This window comes from Chiloscyllium punctatum, chromosome 3 (genome assembly GCF_047496795.1).
Source record: "Chiloscyllium punctatum isolate Juve2018m chromosome 3, sChiPun1.3, whole genome shotgun sequence".
Taxonomy (NCBI): domain Eukaryota; kingdom Metazoa; phylum Chordata; class Chondrichthyes; order Orectolobiformes; family Hemiscylliidae; genus Chiloscyllium; species Chiloscyllium punctatum.
Window position 1 is genome coordinate 32,611,563 of NC_092741.1, and position 23,916 is coordinate 32,635,478.

At 42.0% G+C, this 23,916-nt stretch overlaps 1 protein-coding gene across 8 annotated transcripts in view; it reads right to left on the reverse strand.

Annotated features, from left to right (window-relative positions):
* The window catches only part of rbks (ribokinase), a 271,611-nt gene that overhangs the window by 129,746 nt on the left and 117,949 nt on the right, over window positions 1-23,916 (reverse strand). The window contains exon 8 of one of the 8 annotated variants that reach the window (XR_011953324.1): window positions 9,671-9,892. The exons of 6 other annotated variants lie outside the window; for them this stretch is intronic. Coding sequence is in view for 1 of the 2 variants with exons in the window: in XM_072551292.1 (XP_072407393.1) it covers window positions 22,647-22,688 (42 nt within the window). In the remaining variant the exon portion in view is untranslated. Of the gene's footprint in view, window positions 1-9,670; window positions 9,893-22,631; window positions 22,689-23,916 lie in introns of those variants that run through there. One more of the 8 variants, XM_072551292.1, reaches the window with a different exon arrangement.

The window sequence follows — 23,916 nt, forward strand, 5'->3', positions numbered from 1 at the left end:
GTGTCAGTGGGGAAGCACTTTGGGGCCAGCGACCATAATTCTATTCGTTTTAAAATAGTGATGGTAAAGGATAAACTAGATCTAAAAGTTGAAGTTCTAAATTGGAGAAAGGCCAATTTTGACAATATTAGGCAAGAACTTTCGAAAGCTGATTGGAGGCAGATGTTCGCAGGTAAAGGGATGGCTGAAAAATGGGAAGCCTTCAGAAATGAGACAATGAGAGTCCAGAGAAAGTATATTCCTGTCAGGGTGAAAGGGAAGGCTGGTAGGTATAGGGAATGCTGGATGACTAAAGAAATTGAGGGTTTGGATAAGAAAAAGAAGGAAGCATATATCAGGTATAGACAGGAAGATCGAGTGAATCCTAAGAAGAGTATAAAGGAAGCAGGAGTATACTTAAAAGGGGAATCAGGAGGGCAAAACGGGGGACATGAGATAGCTTTGGCAAATAGAATTAAGGAGAATCCAAAGGGTTTTTACAAATATATTAGGGACAAAAGGATAACTAGGGAGAGAATAGGACCCCTCAAAGATCAACAAGGTGGCCTTTGTGTGGAGCCACAGAAAATGGGGGAGATACTAAATGAATATTTTGCATCAGTATTTACTGTGGAAAAGGTTATGGAAGATATAGACTGTAGGGAAATAGATGGTGACGTCTTGCAAAATGTCCAGATTATAGAGGAGAAAGTGCTGGATGTCTTGAAACGGTTAAAGGTGGATAAATCCCCAGGACCTGATCAGGTGTACCAGAGAACTCTGTGGGAAGCTAGAGAAGTGATTGCTGGGCCTCCTGCTGAGAAATTTGTATCATCGATAGTCACAGGTGAGGTGTCGGAAGACTGGAGGTTAGCAAATGTGATGCCACTGTTTACGAAGGGCAGTAAAAGGCAAGCCAGGGAACTATAGACCAGTGAGCCTGACCTCAGTGGTGGGCAAGTTTGTTGGAGGGAATCCTGAGGGACAGGATGTGCATATATTTGGAAAGGCAAGGACTGATTACGGATACTGGATTAGTGGTGCTGGAAGAGCACAGCAGTTCAGGCAGCATCCAACGAGCAGCGAAATCGACGTTTCGGGCAAAAGCCCTGATTACGGACAGTCAACATGGCTTTGTGCGTGGGAAATCATGTCTCACAAACTTGATTGAGTTTTTTGAAGAAGTAACAAAGAAGATTGATGAGAGCAGAGCAGTAGATGTGATCTATATGGACTTCAGTAAGGCATTCGACCACGTTCCCCACGGGAGACTGAATAGTCAGGTTAGATCTCATGGAATACAGGGAGAACAAACCATTTGGATACAGAACTGGCTCAAAGGTAGAAGACAGAGGGTGGTGGTGGAGGGTTGTTTTTTCAGACTGGAGGCCTGTGACCAGTGGAGTCCCACAAGGATCGGTGCTGGGTCCTCTACTTTTTGTCATTTAAGGATGCGAGCATAAGAGGTACAGTTAGTAAGTTTGCAGATGACACCAAAATTGGAGGTATAGTGGACAGCGAAGAGGGTTACCTCAGATTACAACAGGATCTGGACCAGATGGGCCAATGGGCTGAGAAGTGGCAGATGGAGATAAATGTGAGGTGCTGCATTTTGGGAAAGCAAATCTTAGCAGGACTTATATACTTAATGGTAAGGTCCTAGGGAGTGTTGCTGAATAAAGAGACCTTGGAGTGTAGGTTCATAGCTGCTTGAAAGTGGAGTCGCAGGTCAATAGGATAGTGAAGATGACGTTTGGTATGCTTTCCTTTATTGGTCAGAGTATTGAGTACAGGAGTTGGGAGGTCATGTTGCAGCTGTACAGGACATTGGTTAGGCCACTGTTGGAATATTGCGTGCAATTCTGGTCTCCTTCCTATCGGAAAGATGTTGTGAAACTTGAAAAGGGTTCAGAAAAGATTTACAAGGATGCTGCCAGGGTTGGAGGATTTGAGCTACAGGTAGAGGCTGAATGGCTGGGGCTGTTTTCTCTGGAGCATCGGAGGCTGAGGGGTGACCTTATAGAGGTTTACAAAATTATGAGGGGCATGAATTGGATAAATAGGCAAAGTCATTTCCTAGGGTCGGGGAGTCCAGAACTAGAGGGCATAGGTTTAGGGTGAGAGGGGAAAGATATAAAAGAGACCTAAGGGGCAACTTTTTCACACAGAGGGTGGTACGTGTATGGAATGAGCAGCCAGAGGATGTGGTGGAGGCTGGTACAATTGCAACATTTAAGAGGCGTTTGGATGGGTATATGAATAGGAAGGGTTTGGAGGGATATGGGCCGGGTGCTGGCAGGTGGGACTAGATTGGGTTGGGATATCTGGTTGGCATGGACAGGTTGGACCGAAGGGTCTGTTTCCATGCTGTACACCTCTATGACTCTATGACCTGCCATCTAATCCGATATAGTCTTTCTATTTATTATGTAAACTGGACAGCAGTTAGAACACAAGTGGGCTATGGTAGCCAGATCTAACAAAATAATTCATACAACTTTTTATCTAATATACAAGTTATTAGTATTACCTGTGAAATTATTTGAATGAAGATCTGATAAATGGGGCCAAACTTAAGTTCAGAAGCAGAAGATACTGAGAAACCTTCTGTTTTAAAATTTAAAACACGGTAAGTTGAAGAACTTGGTGACCTTAAATTTCAGTACAATTACACAAAGAATAGCTGCTGAACAGGAAGCATTGAGCATTCATGACAAAAACCTGGGTGTGAATAACAAATTTACAGAAGACAGCAGGGCAGGGTGGGTGAGGTGCTGAGTAGGTTCTGTGTTGTAACCCCTACTGTTCCTAATTTGCATTAGCAATTTACAATCAGGAAATTGATACAAACTGGTTGAATTTGCACATGATTCCAAACTGGGAGTTGGATTGAAACCTACAGAGTATTGATGCACAAAATACTGCATGTAAGGAGGATGTTGAGATAGAAAATTATGAAGTAATGAGCTGAGGTTTTTCCAAAAGATATGGGCAGGTAATGAGAATGTGGAGTTGAGAGAGATAAAACCAAGAACTGTGAATGCTGGAAATCTGAAACATAAACTATTCCAGAAACTCCAGCAGGTCCAGCAGTATTTGCGGAGAGCAAGCAGACTCAATATTTTGGATCCAGTGACCCTCCTCCAGAGAGTTGAGAGAGATTGGCTGTGATCTTTTTGCATGATGGAACCACTTGAGTTGCTTTTCTTAGAATCATAGAAAGTTTGCAGCACATGAAGAGGCCACTTGAGACCAGTCAGTGACACCCACATCCCACAAAGGCTAAACAGGGTGGGATGCTGCTCACTGGAATTTAGAAGACTGAGAGATGATCTCTTTGAAACATAAGGGATTCTTAAGAGGCTTGACAGAGTAAATGCTCAGAGGATGTTGCCCCTCATGGGAGAGTCTAGGGCCAGAAGGCAGAAATAAAGAATAAACAGGAACTAAATGAGGAGGAATTTTTTTTTCCCGAGAAGTTGAGTGTCTCTGGAACTCCTTGCCACAGAAAACAGTGGGGGAGTGTCTTTGCATATTCAAGCATGCTCTCAGACCTGGGTACTATGCTCAACTCATTGACCACCAGTTCCGATGTGCCACAGCAAGAAACGTAATGACCTCCATAGGAGACAGACATGAGCTAGAAACAATAGGATACCCTTTATTGTCCAGTACCTCCTGGGAGCAGAAAAACTACGCCATGTTCTTCGCAGCCTGCAACACACTATCAATGAGAATGAGCACCTCGCCAAAACCTTCCCCATGCCTCCACTTCTCACCTTTAAACAACTGTCAAATCTTAAACAGATCATTGCTCACAGCAAACTGCCTGGCCTTCAGGACAACACCATACAACCCTGTCACAGCAGACGGTGCAAGACGTGTCAGAGTGTTGACACAGATACCACCATTACATGTGGGGACACCACCCACCATGTATGTGGCAGGTACTCATGCGATCTGTGTTCACTGGGGAAGACACAAGCAATCTCCCTGAGGTAACAGTGGCTGAAGGACCTGAACTTTGGTTGGCTGATAGGAAACAAAGGGTAGTGATAAATGGCTCCATTTCAGAATGGCAGGCAGTGACCAGTGGGGTACCGCAGGGATCCGTGCTGGGACCGCAGCTTTTTACAATATATGTTAATGATATAGAAGATGGTATCAGCAATAACATTAGCAAATTTGCTGATGATACAAAGCTGGGTGGCAGGGTGAAATGTGATAAGGATGTTAGGAGATTACAGGGTGACCTGGACAAGTTAGGTGAGTGGTCAGATGCATGGCAGATGCAGTTTAATGTGGATAAATGTATGGTTATCCACTTTGGTGGCAAGAACAGGAAGGCAGATTACTACCTCAATGGAATCAATTTAGGTAAAGGGGCAGTACAGAGAGATCTGGGTGTTCTTGTACACCAGTCAATGAAGGCAAGCATGCAGGTACAGAAGGTAGTGAAGAAGGCTAATAGCATGCTGGCTTTCATAACAAGAGGGATTGAGTACAGAAGCAAAGAGGTGCTTCTGCAGCTGTACAGGGCCTTGGCGAGACCACACCTGGAGTACTGTGTGCAGTTCTGGTCTCCAAATTTGAGGAAAGACATTCTGGCTATTGAGGGAGTGCAGCATAGGTTCACAACGTCAATTCCTGGAATGGCGGGACTACCCTACACTGAAAGACTGAAGCGACTGGGCTTGTATACCCTTGAGTTTAGAAGACGGAGAGGGGATCTGATTGAGACATATAAGATTATTAAACGATTGGACACTCTGGCAGGAGGAAACATGTTTCCGCTGATGGGGGAGTGCCAAATCAGAGGACACAGCTTAAAAATACGGGGTAGACCATTTAGGACAGAGATGAGGAGAAACTTCTTCACCCAGAGAGTGGTGGCTGTGTGGAATGCTCTGCCCCAGAGGGCAGTGGAGGCCCAGTCTCTGGCTTCATTTAAGAAACTGTTGGATAGAGCTCTCAAAGATAGTGGAATCAAGGGTTATGGAGATAAGGCAGGAAGAGGATACTGATTAGGAATGATCAGCCATGATCATATTGAATGGCGGTGCAGGCTCGAAGGGCAGAATGGCCTACTCCTGCACCTATTGTCTATTGACTCACCAATGTTATCTATCTCATACATTACAGGTAAGGATATCCTGAGGCATGGTACATTGACATGAATGAGCAGAGGCTATGGCAGCGGATGAATGGACAACGTACAACAATCACCAGCCAGGAGCGTTCCTTCCCAGTCGGGGAACACTTCAGTGGTCCGGGACATTCCGCATTGGACCTTCAGGCGACCATCCTCCAAGGTGGACTTCAGGACAGGCAACAACACAAAGTGGTCGAGCAGAGGTTGATAGCCAAGTTCGGTACTCTTGGGGATGGCCTCAACCAGGACTTTGGGTTCATGTCACACTACAGATGACCACACACACACACACACACACACACACACACACAATCATGCAGACCCTCTCTCATACACAAGTTCTCTCTCAGATGCTCAAACACACCACCGACACTCGCATGCTCTCACAGACTTATGCCGCGTTACACTCGCACCTCCATACACACACCTACATGCACACACTCACTCAGTCTCCCTTGCGCACACACACCTTGTCAGGTGAATTTCTACTTGCAGAATTACATATTATTTTGCTCAAAAACTGCATAAATCCATGTAGGATTCTGTAACTCCCACTTTAGAAATACAAATTAGTCTAACCTAACATCAGGACACAGACAGACTGTAACTTCACACCTTCAATGTATTATCTGAGCTGAAATGACACCTATTGTTAAAAGGTATCTTGAAAATATAACTTTAAAAAAATTCTGGGATTTACACAGGAAAGGAACCGAAACTAATATGATTTGGAGATGCCAGCATTGGACTGGGGTGTACAAAGTTTAAAAAAAAAATCACACAACACCAGGTTATAATCCAACAGGTTTAACTGGAAGCTAGTGTGAAACTAACATGGTCATTCTAAAAGATGTCATGATTTGGAAGTGCCGGTGTTGGACTGGGGTGTACAAAGTTGAAAATTACAGAGACCAAGTTATAGTCCAACAGGTTTATTTGTAAGCACTAGCTTTCGGAGCACTGTTCCTTCATCCTCCATCCAAATAAACCTGTTGAACTATAACCTGGTGTTGTGAGATTTTTAACATACTAAAAGATGAAAGACATAAGCTAAATTTGTTTAATAGTACATTCCATGACACTGCAATCCTGTTGCTATGAAACCTGTGTCTTATGGTTCTGCTCCAAAACCACCTGATGAAGAATTAGCGCTTCGAAAGCTAGTGATTCCAAATACACCGGCTGGACCATAACCTGGTGCTGTGAGATTTTTAACTTTGCGTATATAAAGACGGAGATAGATCGATTCTTCATCAATAGGGGCAATGAAGGGTTACCGGGAAAATGCAAAAGAGTGAATGTGACGAATGTTGTGTCAGCCTACTTCCTGTTCCTAGTTCTTATGGTCTAAATATTTGAATGTGAATTGTGGAGGATGGGAGATAACAAATAATTGGTTTACTAAGTTGCATTCAACAGAGATGGATTCAAACAATGCAAGTACCAGACAGATAATGCTGAAAGATGACAAAGCATAAGATTTGATCTACAGAATGGGTCTGTGCAAATGATCACTACAGCATAAAAATACAAGTACTAGGAGTAGCAGTAGGCAATTCAGCTCTTCAAGCATGCTCTAACATTTAATATGATCATGGATGATCTCATCTCAGCCTTCACTCTTGCTTTCCTGCACATTCTCCGAAACCCTTTAATGCAGTAACTCTGATTACTCCATAGATTCTACCAGACCTCCTGAGCTTTACCAGCAATTTCTGCTTTCGTTTCTGATTTATAGCATCCACTGTTTATTTTGGATTTTACTAATTAAAAATCTTACTCCTCCTTACAATTTACTGAATATTCCAACATCCATTGCACTCTGGAATAGTGAATTCCACAGATTCACGACCCTTTAAGAGGAATAATTTCTCCTTGTTTGCTATCCTTTTACCTAAAACAATGACCTCTCATTCTGGATTGTCCCACAAGGGGAAATATCTGCTCTACATCTACTTTGGCAATCCACTGTGGCATCTTATACACCTCAATCAGATCTCCCCTCATTCTTCTAAACTCTGGCAAGTATTGGCCTCATCCCTCTTCATAAGACAAGCCTGTCGTTACTGGCATCAAATCTGTTGAATCTTCTCTAAATCTGACTCGAATGCAATTACATCCTTGCTCAAGTAAGGGGACCAAAACTATATGCAGTACTCCACATGTAATCTCAGTAATGCCTTGTACAATGTACAACACTTCCCTGCTTTTATATACCATTACTTTATGCTGAAATTCCATTTGCCATCCCCATTACAAGGCAAACCGCACCCTACCCCGTATCCGCGGAAGTGTTTTCCGGGTTTCAGTTACCTGCCACTTAATGCTGTCAGAACATATTATAGAGAACATTCCAGAACTAGGGACCAAGAGGCTGCTGGGAAGATTAGTTTGCCATTTAAATGAATGGGTTTGCTCCTAACCATGGATTTGGGCTTCCGCGGTATGTCCTAGAAAGTATCCCCTGCAGGGATTGGGCAGAGGGGGGGAACCAACTGTACTTATTTACCTGAGTACTACCTTTTTGCAACTCATGCACAAGGAGATCCAGACCCCTCCACACTGAAGTATTTTGAAATTTCTCTCCACTTAAACAACAAGTTGACTTTTTATTCTTCTCAGCAAAACGGACAAGCTTACTTATTCTGAGCCAATTCTGGCTCATTCACCTAACCATATCCAATTGTAAATTTCTCATTTGTTCTTTGCAACTTACTTTCCCACCTATTTTAATCATTTTAAGGTCTACCCAGGCACAACGTTTGAATGCATTTCAATTCACATGAACAGAAATGTGTGGAAAAAAAGTAATGTTTAAAAAAAACTATCATCTCTTTTACTAATAGCTCTAAACCACAAATATTACCAAAGATCTGACTCACTCAGTTCGAACAATCCTGCTGTTCCTATGGAGCTGCTACTTGGCATCATACTCATCAAAACTGACTTTGACATGAATCAAAGTGGATCATATCAAAGAGATGCTTCAGGTTACACAGTTCATTTTAAAATCATAATTCCTACATTACAATGCCAGTCCTGATTTGGTGTGTAATAAAAACAAAAGAACTAAAAATGCTGGAAATCCAAAACAAACAAAAGTAAACTGCTGGAGAAACTCAGCAGGTCTGGCAATATCTGTAGAGTCGAGTGACTGTTCAGAACTCACGGAGGAATGACAGGGAAAGGAGTGAGAGGATATGCCGATAGAGTCTAGAAAGAGGGAAAGAAAGAAAATGGGCCGGCAGACAAAGGAGTTATTGCTTGTAAACCAGGAAAGAGAAGTTAGACAGGTGATATTAGCAACTATGTTGAAAGTAACTCATTTTGTCTCAAGACTTGGGGTGTTGGGGTTGGCTGGGGCGGTTAATACATGGAAGGTTAATATACTCTAAAATTGCTGAACTTTAGGTTGAGTCCCGAAGACTCCAAGGTCCCCAAGTAGACGATGAGGACCTCATCATTCAGCTTGCATTAGTGTATGCTTATGAGGATTTTTCAGGGTATTTGTTATCTGCTTGTTGGGTAATATACATGATGCCCTTCCAACACTGGTTCCGTAAATGCATGTGACATCATTAAGGACCCAAGGAGAAAGCTGGCTAGTATAACGTCCACATCACTGTTCTCAGTGAGATTCGATGACCTGAGGAGGGTGAGCTCAAGGAAACTAAAACCAGTTTTACATTATTTTTGAGTGGCCATGCAAACAGGAAATTGTACAACGCTTTTGTGATTGTCCAAAGTTAAAAATCACACAACACCAGCTTATAGTCCAACAGGTTTAATTGGAGGCACACTAGCTTTCGGAGCAACACTCCTTCATCAGGTGATTGTGGAGGGCTCGATCGTAACACAGAATTTATAGCAAAAATTTGCAGTGTGATGTAACTGAAATTATACATTGAAGAATTGATTGTCAAGCCTTTCATCTGTTAGAATAGAGAGATAGTTTCACTTCTTTCATGTGTAAATCACAAAACCCTTTTTTTAAAAGTTGCATTCTCAGGTTAGCTGTTAACAATGGTGATAGCTAGACAATATGTTGAAGGTGTTAGCCCCCTGTGTTCTCTGTCTATGACCTGATGTTTAGATTGATTCTAATCTAAAAAGTGAGATAACAGAGTTTTACATAAATTCATGCAGTTTTTGAGCAAAGTGCAATGTAACTCTGCAAGTACAAAAATATTCACCACACAAAATATATGTGTGCATGTGGGTCTTTGTGTGTGTCTGTCTGTCTGTCTGGGGTGGAGGTTGTGAGTGTGAGAAAGTGTGTGTGTGTGTGTGTGTGTGTGTGTGTGTGTGTGTGTGTGTGTGTGTGTGTGTGTGTGTGTGTGTGTAGTGAGTGCAGAGTGTCTTAAGTCTGTGAGGGGGTGCATGTGTGTGACACCCTTAGTGTGTGTCTAAGGGTGTGTGTGGGTGTCTGTGTGTACCTGCGTCCGTGTGTGTGTGTCTGTGTGTTTAGTGCAATGGTGGTCACCTGTAATGTGACATGAACCCAGGGTCCCGGTTGAGGCCCTCCCTATGGGTACCAACCTTAGCTATCAGCCTCTGCTCGGCCACTTTCCTCTGCTGCCTGTCCCGAAGTCCACCTTGGAGGTCACCCAAAGGTCCGAGGCTGAATGTCCTGGACCACTGAAGTGTTCCCTAACTGGGAGGTAACCCTCCTGTCTGTTGATTGTTGTGCGGTGTCCATTCATCCGTTGTCGTAGCCTTTGCTCGGTTTCCCCAATGTACCATGCCTCTGGGCATCCTTGCCTGCAACGTATAAGATAGACAACGTTGGCTGAGTCACATGAGTACCTGCCATGTACAAGGTGGGAGGTGTTCCCACGCGTAATAGTGGTATCTATGTCCACAATCTGACACGTCTTGCAGCATCCACCATGACAGGGTTGTATGGAGTTGTTCTAAGAGCCGGGCAGTTTGCTACAAACAATGATCTGTTTGAGGTTTGGCGATCTCCGAATCATTTGTGATTGTCAACTATCTTGTCAATAAGTTCCCAATGATCATCTGATGGTGCTTAAGATTTTTGTGCACAAAAGACATCCCTTATCCCTGCAAACACCCCCACCATGACCAACTCTGATCAAATCAATGATGTGATTGACAAGCAGCCATTTTGTCAACTATCAACTTAAGGATTGACAAAGATCACGAAGCAGGAATCATAGAATCCCTACATTGTGGAAGCAGGCCATTCGGTTCATTGAGTCTCCAAAGAGCAACCCACCCAAAGAGCATACCCCCTACTGTATCCCTGCATTTCCCATGGATAATCCACCTAGCCTGCATATCCCTGGACACTATGGGTAACCTAGCATGACCAAACCACTAATGTGCACATCTTTAGACTCTGGTGGGAAACCTGGGCACCTAGAGGAAACCCCCACAGACACGGAAAGAATGTGCAAATTCCACACAGACAGTTACCTGAGGATGGAATTGAACACAGGTCCCTGGCACTGTGAGGCTGCAGTGCTATCCACTGAACCATTGTGCCGCCCCCATCTTCATGGCCTTCCCCACGTGGCAAGAAGCCACTGGAAAAAAAAAGCATGGGTGATAGTTGCAGAAGCATGGACCACCTCTTGCTAAAGACAGAAACATAGAAAACAGGAGCAGGAGTCAGCCATTTAGCTCGTCAAACCTGCTGCACCATTCAGTAGGATCACGGCTGATCATCCAACTCAGTACCCTATTCTTGCTTTCTCTCTAATTCCTTCTTGAAAATGTTCAATGTTTTGGCCTCAACCACTTTCTGCGGCAAAGAATTCCACAAGCTCATCACTCACAGGGTAAAGAACTTTCTCCTTATCTCAGACCTAAATGCTCTAGCCTGTATCCTTGCACTGTCACCACTGGTTCTGAACTGCCCAGTATTGGAAACATCCAACTTTGTCTATCCTAATCATTCCTGTTAGAATATCATAGGTTTCTATGAGATCCTGCTCCTGCATCCCCAATGCCTTCATTTTGCTAAATGCCAGTGAATATAGTCCTAACTGATCCAGTCTTCTGTGCTGAATATAAGGTCTTCATCAACAACAGTTTCCATTCCCTAATTGTAACAAGATGTCTTGGATGCTCATCCATTCCGTGGGTTAGCCTATAATTGACAATATCAAGACCAAGCAAAGGACAGGACGGATATGCCTGAAGTGGGAGCATATGTAAATGAAAGCTGTATGAAGTGTTGACTGCTGGATTGACCGTCATGCAACTCAAAGCTAAAAATCAAGAGCATGCACCCCAGGACATGAAGATCCAGAAACATCTCAATATCTCGATGCTGAAATAGGCAGTCATGAATGAATTGCCCTCAAAGAAACCAGAGAAAGTCCTCTATGTATGGTCCAAATTGGTACTCACTGCATTGATGGTGGTTTGGCGACCTCCAGGAGTATAATGTATTCCACAGTCTAGAGGGCCTCAACCCTACCTTTGACAACATCAAGATTGGAGTCGAAGAGTGTGGTGCTGGAAAAGCACAGCTGGTCAGGCAGCATCCGAGGAGCAGGAGAGTCGATGTTTGAAGCATAAGCTTATGCTCGAAATGTTGACTCTCCTGCTCCTCAGATGCTGCCTGACTGGCTGTGCTCTTCCAGCATCACACTCTTCAACTTTGATCTCCAGCATCTAAAGTCCTCACTTTCTCATAACATCAACAATAACCACAAGGTGATCCAGAAATGAGTGGGGGAGAAACGTCACCTCAGCAGGGTTTACCTCAGTCTTAAGGTCATCACTCTTTGATACGTACCCAAAATATCCCCACAATGGTTCAACACTGACTTTGAGATACAGAGATAGCTGAATCAGAAAGCAGAAGAACTTCAGCCATTGGACTATAGCAAAGGCTGAAAGAGACTCTACTACACTCAGATCTGTCTATGGGTCCCAGTCTAACGTTTATCATCAATTCTCAGTGCTAGCACATCAATACTCAAAAATTCCATATTCTAAAAAGATGGGCAGAGTACTTCATCACATCCTCATTCTGCCCTCATGAATCAATGCAGAAGTAATCCGCATACCGTTATAGGTTGCAATCAACTGCTCTCTTGATGACCTTCCCAAGCTTATCAAAATGAGGAACACAACCAAACTCCTGTCTGGCAGTAAAGGTCTGAAAACTAGTGTTATCCCAGCTGAGGTCTACAGGCTTGAAGTCAATGCTGGTCATGAAGTTCACTGAACTCTTCTGGTCATTGTTGCAGCAAAGAGGCATTCCACAAGACTACCAACATGTCACAAGCAGAAAGGAACGCAACAACCATATTGGAATCTCAATCGTTTCCATTATCCCCAAAATCTTGGCTGGAGTTCTTCTGATCATAGAGATATACAGTGCGGAAGCAGATCCTTTGTTCCAACTTGTCCACGCACACCAGCTATCCCAACCCAATCTAGTCCCGTTTGCCAGCACCCGGCCCATATCCCTCCAAACTCTTTCTCTTCACATACCCATCCAGATGCCTCTTAAAATGTTGCAATTGTACTAGCCTCCACCACTTCCTCTGGCAGCTCATTCCACTCACGCACCACCCTCTGCATGAAAAAGTTTATATTTTTCCTCTCTCACCTTAAACCTATGTCCCCTAGTTAGTGCAACATCTTAAACAGACCTATCAAATAGTCATGATGATTTCAAATGAAAAGTCAAGGAATCACTGATATAGTGTTTGCAGTGAGACAGTTCCAGAAGTGCCAAGAAGAGAACATGGATTTCTACGCTATGGCTGGTGGTGGTGGTGCAGTAATGATGATGTCATTGGAGTGGAAAGCCCAAGCTAATGTTCTCAGGATATAGGTTCACAAAAAAAAACAAGAGCACTTCCCTTGAAGATTCATTTAAAATAATTTGAATGTTTGACCCAATGAGTAATGTCTTTGGATAGGAGGTTTCTGGAATTGACCCAGAACATATCATGAGGAAATAAGTGTAAAGTGACAACCCAATATATTATTAAGAGTTGCTGCACTGTCTTGGAATTGTAGAGTGTTTGTAACATAACAAAAATGTCCCAAGGCATTTCATCATAGCATATACTGACCAACAAAAAGATTTTCAATTGGATAAAAGCTTGGTCAAAGTGGTAGGTTTTAAGCAATGTTTTAAGAGTGCCTACTCCTGCTCCTAATTCAGAAGAATCTTTACTTGATCTAGACCTTCGACACAGTCAGCTGTAAGTCTCTTTGGTTTTTGCTGCCTTGAGAAATTAATCACAATGAATTCACACTTCTGACCCACTCCCACTCATTAATGGAGTTCAATAAACTGTGTGCCAGCAACAATCCTGCTTAATAAGTTTTGCTCCACTACGGTCTTGAAGCCTCCCACGATGGCAATCATGGCATCAAACTCAGTTACAGCATAAAAAGGGAAGCTGTTCAAATGGAAATGACTCCAGGCAAAGACGAAGGTCTCCAAGGACTTGCTTTGCAATTTCCTGTTTGACGATGACTCTCCACTGGTTGTTGTACACGCAATGAACTATGGACTTTTTCTCCAGTGCATGTGACAATTTTGATCTTGAAGAGAAGTGAAATTACGTACAAGCCTGTTTCAGGAAAGTCCTGTCTGGAGTCCAAGGTTTCACTGTATGGCCATAATCTGTTAGCAGTTGATAAATTCACTTATAGTGGCAGCACATCCTCTCTCTTGAGCTCTTTCCATCAATGGTGAGTCTCATTGCCTTTGGCAAACTTCAAGCATTAGTTTTTCAGAATGACGATGAAAACGTCTGCTGATCAAACTGTGGAGCAATAACCCTGGCCAGTCTGCACTCGTGCCATGTCAAGAACCTCAATCACTCACTATTTTATATTACCTTGTGGATGTTTTTAAAGATCATACAGCAGGATAAAAATACCAGACATTGAGGAGTACACTGAGCTAATGTGCCAAGCCTCCAAACCATTTTGAGACAGTCACACTGGAGTTGGGCAAGTTTTGTAACCAGAATGCCTGGCAATTGCTGACCAAATGGAATGTTCTATGAGGACCTGGAGTTTTGTGTATGTTGTCTTTGGGATCAAAGGAAACATTACAAAGGACATTCTAATGGTTCTGCTTAGGAGTTTTGATATCCAATCCAAAGTGCTGGGAGAGGATCCAACAGGATCCTACATCTGGTACAGTCAGATAAAAAATGCTGTGCCTCCTTCAAAAGAAAGTTTATATGAGCAGTAGAGAAGAATGCAAGGAGAGGAATTCCCAAGCCAGCAACTTATCCAAAACTCAACGGTCTGTCACAACCTGCACTGAATGCAGCATAATCTCTCAGGTGTTGAGCAGCCTCAAAAGTGTGCTATATATCCATCTTCAGATGGTCATCCTCACCTTTTAGGATACTGCCCACATAGAATGACAATCTGTGCATTTTAATGACAGACAAAGGGAGAGAAGGTGGTAGCAGAGAGACATAGAAGACAGGAGCAGGAGTAGGCCATTCAATCCCCTGAGTTTGCTCCACCATTCAATATGATCATTGGAGCGCATTGGAGCTAATCCTGCCCTCTCCTATATATTCGTTGATCCCTTTAGCCTCCTCCTTGAAATCGCAATGATTCAATCTCAACCACTTTCTATGGTAGTGATTCTTTCACCTATCTTCCACAATCTACCAAATCTAAGTGTAATTACTTAGTTCACTTAAACTGGAAGTCTGTTCCCTTACCAATTACAGTTGAGATGGGAAGTTTCTCCTTTGGATTGCTGCCTTGGCAGTCCCTGAACAATTACTTCATGTCCACTACCCAGAAGCATTCATGCAAATACCAAGTCAATTCTTATCTCTGTTTTCACACAAAACAATGGAACACTACAAATCCACTCCAGCTGAACAAATTTGACTGCGTACACAATTCTGTAACACTAAACCACTTCATACTTGCTGGTGTTGGTGAGCTAAATGCAACACTTAATTACAATGTCAAGCCTTGACCAAACGTTAGCTGCTCACCCAATTATCCAAGTATTAAATACTCAGTGCAGTTAATGTAGACATTTCACCTCGAGTCAGCTTTTGGTTGCCTAATCATGTTCATGGATGTTTTTCTCTGGAATGAATTGCTGAGTAAATGATTAAATAGGCTGTGGTTCAAATATGTGCAATTCAGCTTATCTGCAATCTAGTTTTTAGAAATTATAACCCAAACAATGTTTCTTGGCAAAGTTTTATCAGCATTTGACTGTAGATACTATGGTTATGTGGAGCTTGAGACTTTTATTGCATTGTCTCCCTATTTCTGCGTAAACCCATGACCAGAATTCTATTGGCTTAATACAGTCAAATCTTGTGCAAACTTTACTTTGCATTAGTGGTCTGTATAAAATTTCTCTAAATTAATTATGTGCAGTGTTGATTTAACTTTTGTATGTAAAATCATTCCAGAATTGTCTGCACATTTAGCATAGAGATACTTTCCACATGATGTTTATTCCACCTCACCCTTCAAATGACTCCACCAGTTAATACTGTAAGGCTTCACAACTGTCAGAGTGCATTGCAATTAGGTAGCAGCATCCCCCTGCCCCGATACCCCTATCATACACACCACAGTTGTTCTGGTTTAAAGTTAAACATTACAACTTGCATAATTCTGGTTCCACTATATTGTTACATTTGGGAATGGTTACAACAACTTCAAGATATTAACAGTGTGTGTGTGTGTATCTGTCTGTGTGAGATGATGGCCTAGTGGCATTATTACTAAATTATCAGTTTGGAAATCCAGGTTTGAATCCTGCCATGACAGATAGTGGAATTTGAAATAAAAATCTGGAATTGGGGCTAATGACCATGAAAGCATTGCTTGATTTTCAGGAAAATCCCATCTGGTTCATTAATACGCTTTGGAGAAGGAAATTACAGTCCTTATCTGGTCTGGCCAACATGTGATCCCAGACCCCCAGACAGGACTGACTCTCAACTGCCCTCCAGGCAATCAGAGATGGGCAATAAATGTTGGCCTCGCCAGCAATGCCCATGTCCCAAATTAATAAAGAACTGTAGTTGTATAGAATTCTACAGCAGAGACACTCGCCCCTTTGCCCACCTGGTACATGCCTGATTAAAGCCAATGACCTCTAAATGCTTCACTCTTGTAAATTTTCAACTTCTTCATTGTGCTATCAGCTGACATTACATGGTAATGAAACAACAACTTATACTTAGATAATAAAATGTCCCAAGATACTTCACAGGAGCAAAATAAAGCAAAAATAGGACACTAAACTGGATAAGGAGATATTAGGTCAGATGACTAACACCTTCATCACAGTAGGTGTTTAGTGCCTCTGAGGAGAAAAGTGAGAGAGAGGTACACACATTTAAGAAGAGTATTCCTGAGCTTAGAGTGTAGTCATCAATAATGAAGTGATTAAAATTGGGATGGTCAAGAGGCTAGAATTAGATGAATATAGATATCTAAGAGAATTGTGTGGCTGGAGGAGATTACTGAGAAAAGGAAAAGCAAGGGTTTGGAGATGTAAAGCAAAGATGACAATTTTAAAATTAAGTAGTGACTTGACCAGAAGCCAATGTGTGTCAGCAGGCATAGGTGAATGGAATAGTGCAAGTTAGGGCACAGATAGTAGAGTTTTGGATGACGTCAAGTTTACAGAGAGTAAGATGTGGAAGATCAGCAATGAGTACATTAGAATAGTCAAATCTAGAGATAGGTAAAATTGACAGAAAACCATAGGGCTGTTCTCTCATTAGGGCAAGATGACTGGTAGTGAATTTAGCCTGAGGGTGTCCATGCCTCAGTGAAGGGCAAGGTTGAGAAGGCAGGATCTTCATGGTAACCTCAAGTCTAGTGATATAAAAGGCATGAATGGAGTTTTCAGCAGCAGATGAGCTGGGACAGGATAAAGTTGTGCATTGTTTTAGAAGTGCAAACAGGGCAGCCTTCATGACGACATGAATGATGTGTGAAATCTCTTCATAGGATCAAGTATAGCAGCAAGGTTGTATATGGTTCTGGTTTAATTTCAGACAGTTACTCAGAAAGGTTTGGAGTTGCTAACTAGTGGCTTTTGACTTCCCAATATTTAATGAAAGGAATAGCAAAGTACAGCAGATGTTGAAAATCTGAAACAAACAGAATGTTGGAGGAACTCAGCAAATCTTGCAGCACCTGTGGAGGAAAAAAAAGTTAACATTTTGAGCCTTGTATGACTCTTCAAAAGATTCTGTTTCACTTTGTACTGCGGCTTCTGAACTTGATGTATTACTGCCCCGCAATAACATTAATTCTATCACTTACACATAATCAGAATTGCATACCACTGAATATTCCATAAAATCAAATAGTTCAAGCAGACTGAACCCACAAGGAACAAAGTCCAAGGTAAAAATTCAGTCAAAATAGTACCGAACTAACAGATTCGCTCTCTTTTTAAGAACAGGTTTTTTTCCTTTTATTTGCACACAACTAACTTTGAGCATTCTTTTGTGAACATAGGAAATTATATATTTCAGATAGCCTTAGCTCAAGTTCATAAGCAGGAGGTCGTCACAACATGGAACACTGATCACTGCAACAGTGCCTGCCTTCACAGCTTTGTCTAGAATTACTGATGACTGTGAAGATTGTCTTGTTTAGGAGAAGTAAGTAATGCTGGTTAACAAGAATTTCTAGACCGCATAGTTTGAACAATGAAAATATTGTGTACTGGAATCAAAAAGACAGAGAGACCAATAACTCCAACCTTAGGAAGGCAAGTGTTCTAGCAACCTTTTGAAAGATGAAATTTAGGACATCTAAAGATAAAAATTGTGCAATTTATTGTGGGATGGGTGCAGGTTATTAGAAGGTTTAACACAAATGTGCCAATTCTTGATATCTGCACGGAATACAAGTTTTTGCAAAGCTTACAGTAATTGTTAACATCTTCTAAATTGCGTACTCCTGATATCATCTTCCATTTCATATAGCAAACCTTTCATCCAACAGTTGCTTCCACAGTGGTGGGAAAAATGCATCCAAGTTGCTTTTTAATTCTTCCCCAGAGAGCAGTTAGGAAAACTCATCCCAACTTCCATGTAATCGTGCACTTGACTCATTAAGCCACAGAGCTCGGGTTGACTGGTTAATCATTCAAAGAGACTGCAGTTGATAACCATTGCATTCCTATCTGCTGACATGCTATTTTCTTTCGCACTGAACATTGCTGTTTTGCTTTTTTTTAAAACAAACATGCCTTACCACAAAGCAGATCATTCACAACGGCAAACAAGATCAAAGATAGACTATGTGACAGTGTCCACAGGGCAAAATGCCTGTGGTCACAGCCAGCTTTTCCACAGCATAGATTAACTTTTAATACAGTAGTGATGGAAATCTGGTTGCCAATTTCAAGCTAGAAAAAGTTGTAAGCTGGTCAACCATTGTACTGATTCATAAATGTGTCACTGAAATAACTGAATAGAGAATTATTTGCATTTACAAACAGCCTTATCATGCAGTTGGATAGTATTCCCACTTCCCACAATGAATAACTTCAAGATAGCATTGATTGCCATTCAGGCAAACATTGCCGCCATTCTGTGCCAGCCATGACAGACACAGAACATAGATGAATGATCAGTCAATCTCTTGCTATGGGTGGCTTCGGTGGAAAGAGGAACGTTGGCGAGAAAGTCTTCCTTCCCATCTTCAGAAAACAAAATGCTGCTGATCTGAATCTCACTACCATCCTATTTGCACCTAAAAATATGGAGGCATCACAGAGTGCTGAGTGCTCATTATGCCTTGAGAGTCAGACCACAATTTATTCTGTTACAATTCTGGACAGAAAGAGGTACAGGTGGAAGAGATGCAGATTGGAATAAAATGATGCAGTTAAGACACTGAAATGATTTTCACCCAGAGACGTATTGCCAACATCATTTCCTCAACCTATTCTCATTTACAAATCACCTTTTCCAGCGATATGTGAAGAATCCTTTTATTATTTTTTCATAGAATCCTTACAGTGTGGAAACAGGCCCTTCAGTCCACCAAGTCCATGCTGATCCTCTGAAGAGTAACCCACGCAGACCCATTCCCCTATCCTATTATCCTATATTTACTCCTGACTAATGCACCTGACCTACACATCTCTGAACTCAATGGCAATTTAGCACGGCCAATTTACCTAAGCTGCACAACTTTGGATTGTGGGAGGAAACCAGAGCACTCGGAGGAAACCTACGTAGACATGGGGAGAATGTGCAAACTCCACACAGAGTTGCCAGAGGCTGGAATCGAATCCGGATCCCTGGTGTGTGAGGCAGCAGTGCCACCCATTTTTTTTCTCTCTTCACAGGGAACAGGATGAAGAAAAGGAGCAGCAGCAGCGGCAACAGGAGGAAGCAGCAAACAGAGCTGCAAATGCAGAGGTGGCAAAAAGAAGAGGGCACACATCCAGGAATCTTTGACTTAAGGTCGATTCGTTCCAGTTCACAATTGTGCTGGGTCCTGGGAAACACAGCAAAAGCAGAGATAGACTTAGAACTTGTAATAGACAAGTTATCCGAATTACTAACAATACTCTCTTCAATCTACTTTTAGGTTGAAAGATTATAATGACTGACAAGATTCGACTAGTGATGCTGGAACTGCAAGCCCAGGGAAACTAAGGGCCTACCTGCTTCCTACAGGCCAGATCTCCTTATGGAAGCCCAGAACAGAGGTCCGACCAGCACAGGAACAAAACTTGACTCCACAGTGACCGGACATTGAGGAGGCTTGACCGAACTGACCATAAGAGCCCCAGAATGCTCAAGGCCGGAATTGGTGCTCAGATCCCCATCACGAGCACATGCTTACATCTACCAGGCAGTAGACTTCCCTCACTATTGCCTGGGGCCGACTTCGAACAGCCATCTACCCAGAAAATGTGGGAAATATGCTGGACCTCAGGCGAGACTATAATTTCAGCATTTCAAGTTCCCCCCCTCTCCTCAGCATATTTCTGGCTAATGTCCAATGTTTTGGGAACAAAATGGACGAACGTAAAGCTGGACACACCTTCCAAAGGGAATTGAGAGACTACTACATGCTCTGGCTTACAGAGACACTGCTCACTCATGCTATACCTGACTCTGCCTTACCAACCAAGGGTTTCTCAGCTCACTGAATGAACACTCAACATCCTCGGGCAAAGCAAGGGGTGTAGGGGTCTGCTACCTAATTAATTTTATAAATTTGCTGACTACATCACCGTCGTAGGTCAGATGTCAAACAACGAGACAGAATCCAGGAAAGAGATCGAGTGCTTAGTGGCATAGTGTAAAGCCAATAATCTTTCCATCAATGTCATCGAGGTGAAGGAGCTGATCATTGACTTCAGAAAGAGGAGTGAAGGGCATGTCCCATCTGTATCAATTGTGCTGAGGTAGAGATGTTTGAGAGCGATAAAGGTACTGGGAGTGATGACCACCACCAATCTGTCCTGGTCCATCCACACCAACATAATACTCAAGAAAGGATTACAATGCCTCTACTTCCTCAGAAGGCTAAGGAAATTCGGCATGTCCAAAAGGATTTTTACCAATTTTTACAGATACACCATAGAAAGCATCCTATCCAGATGCTTCACAGCTATGACAACTGCTTTTCCAAAGACCTCGATAAACTACAGAGAGTCGTGAACACAGCTCAGTCCATCACACAAACCAAGCTTCCATCCAGTGACTCTGTGTAAACTTCCTGCTGCCTCGAGAAAGCAACCAATGTAATCAAAGACCCTTCTCACTGAGTTATACTCTGTTCCATCCTCTTCCTTTGGGCAGAAGATATAAAAGTTTGAATATATATCTGAACAGATTAAAAATAGCTTCTTCCTACTTGTCATCAGACCTCTCAAATGTTAAGTCTGGTCTCTCTCTCTCTCTGCATCTTCTCTGTGGCTGTAACACTCTGTCCTGCTACTCTGATGCACTTTGCTTGGTGTGATCTGCTTATAATAGCACACAAATTAACACGACATGTGACAACAGTCAATCAATGTATTCACCAAAGTAAAACCACAGCAAATGCTGGAAACCTGAAAAAAAAGAACAGAAATTGCAAGAGAACCTTGGCAGGTCTGGCAACATCTATAGACAGAAAGCAGAGGCAACATTTCAGGTCCAGCGACCCATCATCAGAACTAAGAAAGAACATGGAATAAAAGACAAGGAAGCCACGCTTAACCTTTAAAAATCATCATGTGGAGGTGCTGGTGTTGGACTGGAGTGGACAAAATCAAAATTCACCCGATACCGGATTTATTTGAAACCACAACCTTTCAGAGCCCCCTCTCCTTCCTCAGGCAGCTAGTGAGAGCGGATACATCGGACACAGAATTTATAAGTAAACTAGCAAAGGACGAGACAACTTATGCAAATGTATTGAACATAACTAGATGGCTATTAAGTCTTGAATCAGTCAGAATGGAGGTATGGATTTCAATTGATTAATATGTAAATCCCAGAACTTTTTTCAAGTCACCAACCAAGATAACTTCAGGTTTTATCAGAATAAAGGTGACACCTCAGGTCAGATAATGCATTTTAGGAGTGAGGCCATGTTTCGACTCTGTATCTCAACCTGGAGTCAGACTGGTTTTATTTCCAAAATAGGAATTTATAAAATGCCACATTGACTGACTGTCTACAGATAGTGTGCTTTTTGAACAAAATAGAATGTATCAGCAAATACAAAACTGCAAATGCAAATTCACCCCATAGGTTTGTGTGTGCGTGCATGTAATGGTAAGGTAACGTACTAGTAGCTATAGTCCAATATGAATGTTCTAATGGAAGGGGTTCAAACGTACCATGCAAGATGATGAAATTTGAATTCAATGAAAATCTAGATTCAATGTCAACCATGTCAACGTCATAAAAAAAAGCTGGTTCAAGTCATATCTTTCAGGGAAGGAAAATTTCTACCCTAGATGCTGACTCTTAACTGCCCTCAGAAATAGCCTAGAGAGAAAACCAGAGTTGAGCAACAAATCTTAATCCAGCCAGAATATCTGGATACAAGTTTATTTTTAACATAGCTCTATGGATGGTCTTACACTCCAAGGACGGTAGTTCATCACCACCTCCTTTAGGACACATAGGATTTAGGAAAATCTGGCATTGCCCATATCACTTTAATGAACAACAAAAAAAAAAATCACCAATTTGCAAGGCATCCGGTCCGCAACTATCCATGTAGCTGGCTCGACCAATTAGGTAATTCAACTTACAACCTTCTGATTTAGATACAGCACTATTAAAACAAACCAAAAGTACACCTTCAAAAGTGAAATATTATGAAAGCAATAAGCATTCTGCATTAATAGACTGCTTATCTATTATTTTCATTAGCTGAATGCTTTTTAAGGGCTTATTTTAAATGCACTGCATGGTTGATGCAGAAGGCATTGCTTTCTGATGAAAATTACTCATTCACATTTAACAGTGTTTGTACCTTCTCAGCAAGGAGCTGCCTCAAAATGTAGTTCATGCCCTTTTTCCATTTAACCTCTTCTTACTTGAAGATGGATGATGTGAAAACAAGACTACACAGTGGGAGTGGGGGTGGTATGCAAAAGTAAAAGAACGGTTTCAGGATAAATGAAATAGTCTAGTCAACAACTCCATTATTACTGCATGATACAACTAGCCGGATGGGAGAAGCAAATTAGATGAACCTTGAACTTCTTTCATCTTTTTGTCTGTTTAATTTCTAGATTTCTGCCTGGGTTGCACTTTTTAAAAAAAACATGCACAGTATTCTTATTAGGCATTGCACACAAGGGGGGAAAAACTGTTGTCTTATATGAGCTAGGGGATCTGCCAAGCACTGAAAATAAACCTACGCTATGAAAGATTAAAGGTTGGTTAATACATATCAGGTTGTTGGTCTCTGAAAAAAAATAGTTCTTTCAAGGTAGCATAAACTTGATTCAAGACCTTCAGCCCTTAACAGTTCTTACAGATCACTGAATGGATAACTGACATTTTAACTATAAAAGACTGCACATACACTGTCCTCCTTGTGAAAGACATAGCCATTTCCTGGCTTGCTCCAGAACAGCTAGAAGAATGGTTCCATGCCATTTGGACACAGTTCAAGTCAGTGGCTTTAAGTGATAGCTGTATTTGTGACTTGGAGAAGAAGGCAAGGTTATAAGTGTAACCCTTATTAATAGAAAGTTAAAATCAGAGAACTCAAACCCCTCCAAATCTCCAACTTTCCTAACAAATTATATTGAGCCATGGTCCAACATGCAATTGAAGATCCATTCTGCAGTCAGTTTTCCAGTTAGTGTTTTGCAGGTCACAGAGATGTACAGCATGGAAACAGACCCTTCGGTCCAACCCGTCCATGCCGACCAGATATCCCAACACAATCTAGTATTACCTGCCAGCACCCAGCCCATATCCCTTCAAACTCTTCCTATTCATATACCATCCAAATGCCTCTTAAATGTTGCAATTGTACCAGCCTCCACCACTTCCTTTGGCAGCTCATTCCATATTCGTACCACCCTCTGTGTGAAACATTTGCCCTGTAGGTCTCTTTTATATCTTTCCCTTCTCACCCTAAACCTATGCCCTCTAGTTCTGGACTCCCTGACCCCAGGGAAAAGACTTTGTCATTTTATCTTATCCATGCCCCTCATAATTTTGTAAACCTCTAGAATGTCACACCTCAACCCTCCAAACCCTTCCTATTCCAATACCGATCCAGATGCCTTTTAAATGTTAAAATAAAAGATAAAATTAGCACCACAGGGGTGAAAG